Source organism: Galeopterus variegatus, unplaced genomic scaffold (genome assembly GCF_000696425.1).
Source record: "Galeopterus variegatus unplaced genomic scaffold, G_variegatus-3.0.2 Scaffold670, whole genome shotgun sequence".
NCBI classification, from domain to species: Eukaryota; Metazoa; Chordata; class Mammalia; order Dermoptera; family Cynocephalidae; genus Galeopterus; species Galeopterus variegatus.
The window spans coordinates 147490-151728 of record NW_007726781.1 but is presented as its reverse complement, the minus strand read 5'-3'; the positions used below and the strand labels follow the sequence as shown (position 1 = coordinate 151728).

Below are 4239 nucleotides of genomic sequence, written 5' to 3'. Positions count from 1 at the left end.
TGGTAATGGGATCGCAACCCTCGGTGTCACGCCCACACCGCAATCAGTCAGTGAGCGGGAACCGGTCTCCACATGGGATCCGAACCCTCGGCAGGAGTGCTGCCGCGCTCCCAAGCGGCGCACTCTCCAGTGCGCCACCGGGCTGGCCCTCAAAATGAAGTTTTTAAAAAAGGATTGGATGCAAAGGAATGCTATTGAATGCGGCAAACATTAGGAAAGCATTTAGAAAAGAAGTGCTGCAGTGACTGGACCCCAAAACATCCTGGGAGATAGGCACAGGAGGATCATCACCAGCATCTTACATATGGAGAACCAGACTGAGAGGAGTGAAAGGTTTCAAAAAGATCACAATCCCTGTGGCAAAAAAGAGAGTGGCCAATAGTTCATATGACTGGAGCCAAAAAGAGAATGAAGGAGGAGCTGAAGATAGGGCCATGAATGGCCTTGAGTGGCAGGCTTCCCAGTTTTGGAGTATATTCTGTGATAATGGAGGAACCATTGTAAGATTTTAAGCAGGGGAGAAGCATGAGACTGGGTCTTCCATAGATCATTCTGAGGCAGGCCGTAAGATGAACTTAGAGGGTGGAGAATGAAAGCAATGAAGACAGGAGGCTGTGTTGTCAACCAGGTTAGGGGTGAAGGATGTGGGTTGTGGCAATGGGGGCAACTCTGAGGGAAGGGATTCAAAAAAGTTTTGGAGATACATTTGATAGGATTTGGACACCAATTACATGTGATGGCTTAAATGGTTACACTAGACTCCCAGGGTTGTGGTTTGAGTAGCTGTACAGCAAAATGGTTAAGCACAGAAGCTTTGGAGTCAGACAGGCCTGGATTCCAATTTGTACTTTTTTTTTTTTTCTGGCTGGCCACTTGGAGGATCGCAACTCTTGACTTTGGTGTTACAATACTGCGCTCTAACCAACTGAACTAACTAACTCTTCCCACTTAATAGCTGCAAACATTGAATCACTTTGAGCCTCTATGTTCTTATCTCTAAAACAGTCATTCCTCTCTGAGAGTGGCCAAGAAGACTAAGTGACAGTACAGGGTAGCATATCTATCAGCATCTGGCAAAGTCATAATAAACATTTGACAGCTGTTCTGGGACAAAGTGAATATGGGTGTGGTAGCGGTTGCTCTGACAGAGAAGACAAATAGAACAGGTCTGAATTAGAAATGAGGAAAAATAACAGTATGGCTATTTTCAGTAATCTGCAGTATGAATTCAAATTTTCTAGGTTCTTTCCTGTGGGGTGCTTTGAGGAAATCCTCTGCCCATAGCCACTCTTGATAAAAATCTGTTCATAAGGGACCAGCATTTTTTCTGGGGTCTATGCTGAAGACTCTTCTCTGCTTGCCAACCAGGAAGGTGTTCCTGGCTCCTCCCTCAGAATGTCCTGATCACAAAGAAGCCCTACAGACACATAGGAACTGACAACTGAAACGGGCTGGAAGTGACAGCAACTCCTCTTCTGGAATTTCACAACGTGAGACACTCTTTGAAAAGTCCAGAGAACAGCCAGATGGTCAGCTACAGCTAAGTCCCAGTTTCTTTCTTTCTTTCTTTTTTAAAGATGACCGGTAAGGGGATCTCAACCCTTGCCTTGGTGTTGTCAGCACCACGCTCTTCCAAGTGAGCCAACTGGCCATCCCTATATAGGATCCGAAGCCGCGGCCTTGGTGTTATCAGCACTGCACTCTCCCGAGTGAGCCACGGGCCGGCCCAGCTAAGTCCCAGTTTCATGCTTTGTAGGGTTTGGGGCGGAGAGCTGATGGCCAGTAAGAACAATTATTTACTTATTCCCCATAGAAGGTTTCCTCATGCTCAAGGGGGCACATCTTCCCCCTTTTTCTTAGCCACACTGAAGCTGGAGCTTTCTAGATGTTTCTATGGGACAGCTTAAATAGGATAGGGTCTACCACTCAGGACGTGGAGGGGCCTGCAGATTCTGTGATCTAGTTACTGTTAGTTCAGCATATTAAAAAATTCCACTTCCCTTAAGACTGTCTCCACTGGTTCCGTTTTAAATGAGATCATGATCATCTGTGTTCCCTAGGAAGAAAAAGGTCTACTGAAGCTGTTGAGCAGGCCAGCTTGTTAATAGTCTTGGTAGCTAGCTGGTGGTTTTCTACTCAGCACTCATGGATAAGGTTCTATCTTAGAGCACTTCTAGTTGTTTCAGAAAAGCCATTCAGATGGGAGGCCCTCATATCTGTCAGTGGTCCCTGCCGACATCATCTTCAACATAGGTACCAAATCCAATCTCACCTGAGTAGATCTTTCTAGTTTTTTCTACCCACTCCACAGTATAGACAAACTGTAATTTGCCACTTACAAAAAGCAGTGGCAGAAGTCTATATGACCCAGTCACAGAGGCTTCCCTGTAGATGGGGAAAACATTATTACTAACCAAGACTAACAGAAAAGTATGCAAACGAAAGACCAAAAAATTTTAATTATAAATACAGTCTTACATCTTTTAAGGAAATGCAAGTGAGGCAATCCCCCTGAAGGAACTTTATAAATAAATAAGCACTTGACTCCGTGATATTTGTAGAGTTACTTGAGTATTTGAAATTATAGTCCAAGAAAACAAAGGTACTCCAGTATAGTAACATACAATGCAATGCTGCCATTCCCTGTTTTTTGTTAATGAAAGCATATATACAAATAATTTTGTAAATAACTCTAAAAGAAAAACAAAGAGGAGGGGGGCCTGGAGATAACAACTATGCTAAATAGAAGCAGTTAACCCTAAAGGAGTTTATTAGAAGGATGGAGTTAGGAGGGATGTAAAAATAGAGGAAAAGTCTAGTTCCATGAATCACTCCTGATAACATTTCAGATTATTAACCAGATAAGTAAAAATTGGCAGAGTGGGCTTGACTGAAAGTTCATTTAGGATGAGATCTTTATGGGCAGCTGAATCATGTTTCACGAAAATTTCTGATGAATTGATATTGGTATGTTAATCTCTTGATGAAAAACCAGTACCTGAATTTTAAAGAGTTACTGTCTTATTAGATTCTTCTGCACTCTGACATAGTGTGAGACAAGATCATAAAAGACAGAACAGGAATTCATTATTATGAGCTGTTGCATCGGTTTTAAACCATTCCATTTGATGAAACAAATAAGGTACTTCCCTCCTGACCCAGGCTGTTGGAATACTGCCTTCCCCAACCCCCCAAAAGAGCCGAAGAATAAAGCAAATGCTCATTTTACTTTGTTTTTATTTCAATGTCACATGCAGTTAAAAAAAAAAATTAACAGGATTTATTAGCATTTACAATGCTTACAAAGAAAAAGGACTCTAAAAGCAATTTAGTTCAGATTTAAGAAAAAGTTCTAATTAAACACTTAAAATAAATCTATTTCCAAAAGTTCATTTTGGATCAAAATTTAAGATAGCATTTGGTAGATATTTATGTCTGTCTATTTGTAGTATTTTTATATAACCTCTGATTCTTGGGATATCCAGCCCCCATTTTCCTAACACAGCAGGGAAGACATATACATGTGGCCACTTAAATTAAAGGAAGAAATGGAGTAGGGAGATCCCAGGCTGCAAAAATATATACAAGCATTTACCTTTTCCGGAACTAAACATTTCTTCCATAAAAATATTAAATAGCCAAGCCCTATAGAACTAGGGCCAGGGCTACTTTGAATATAACTATTCTGTATTTTAAAAATATAGGGCAGAAAGCCTTTTGGGTGATATTTATACATTTTCACACAATATCTCTAGTCCCTAAATGAATCATGAAGCATTATGTAGAACAAAAAAGTCTATTTTCTTACATTATCTCTTAATTTAATCTCATAAATCTCTAGTAAATATTGCCCATAACTACATTCCAGTATGAGAATTCGCCTCAATAGGAAGTCTTTATAGAAGGCTTAATCTTCATAGCCATTTATTACCAAAGTTCAGACTTATATAATGAATGGGTAGTTGGCATTCGCTCTGTTAGACAAAGCAATAGCTTTCCCCTACCAACAAAAAGGCAGAGAGTCCCTAATTCGGAAACAATAGGGTATATAAAATAAAAAACAAAGATAGGGTTGTGAAGAGCCTAATCTCCCCCTTTACACCGACAATTTTTGGATGAGGCAACCTTTTCGCTCACAGAAGTCTCTGCTTTATGATGGCAATGTCTTAAGAGTACAGATGCACAAGTTAAAAAATGTTTTTTCCGTTTTAAATGAGATCATGATCATCTGTGTTCCCA

General features: G+C 40.5%; 1 protein-coding gene across 1 annotated transcript in view; it reads right to left on the bottom strand.

Moving 5' to 3' along the window:
• Nucleotides 1-2219: 2219 nt before the first annotated feature.
• Nucleotides 2220-4239, bottom strand: part of ITCH (itchy E3 ubiquitin protein ligase) — a 114738-nt gene continuing 112718 nt past the window's right edge. Inside the window, exon 25 of the mRNA XM_008571249.1 lies at nucleotides 2220-2385. Within this exon, the coding sequence (XP_008569471.1) occupies nucleotides 2220-2385 (166 nt within the window). The remainder of the gene's footprint in view (nucleotides 2386-4239) is intronic.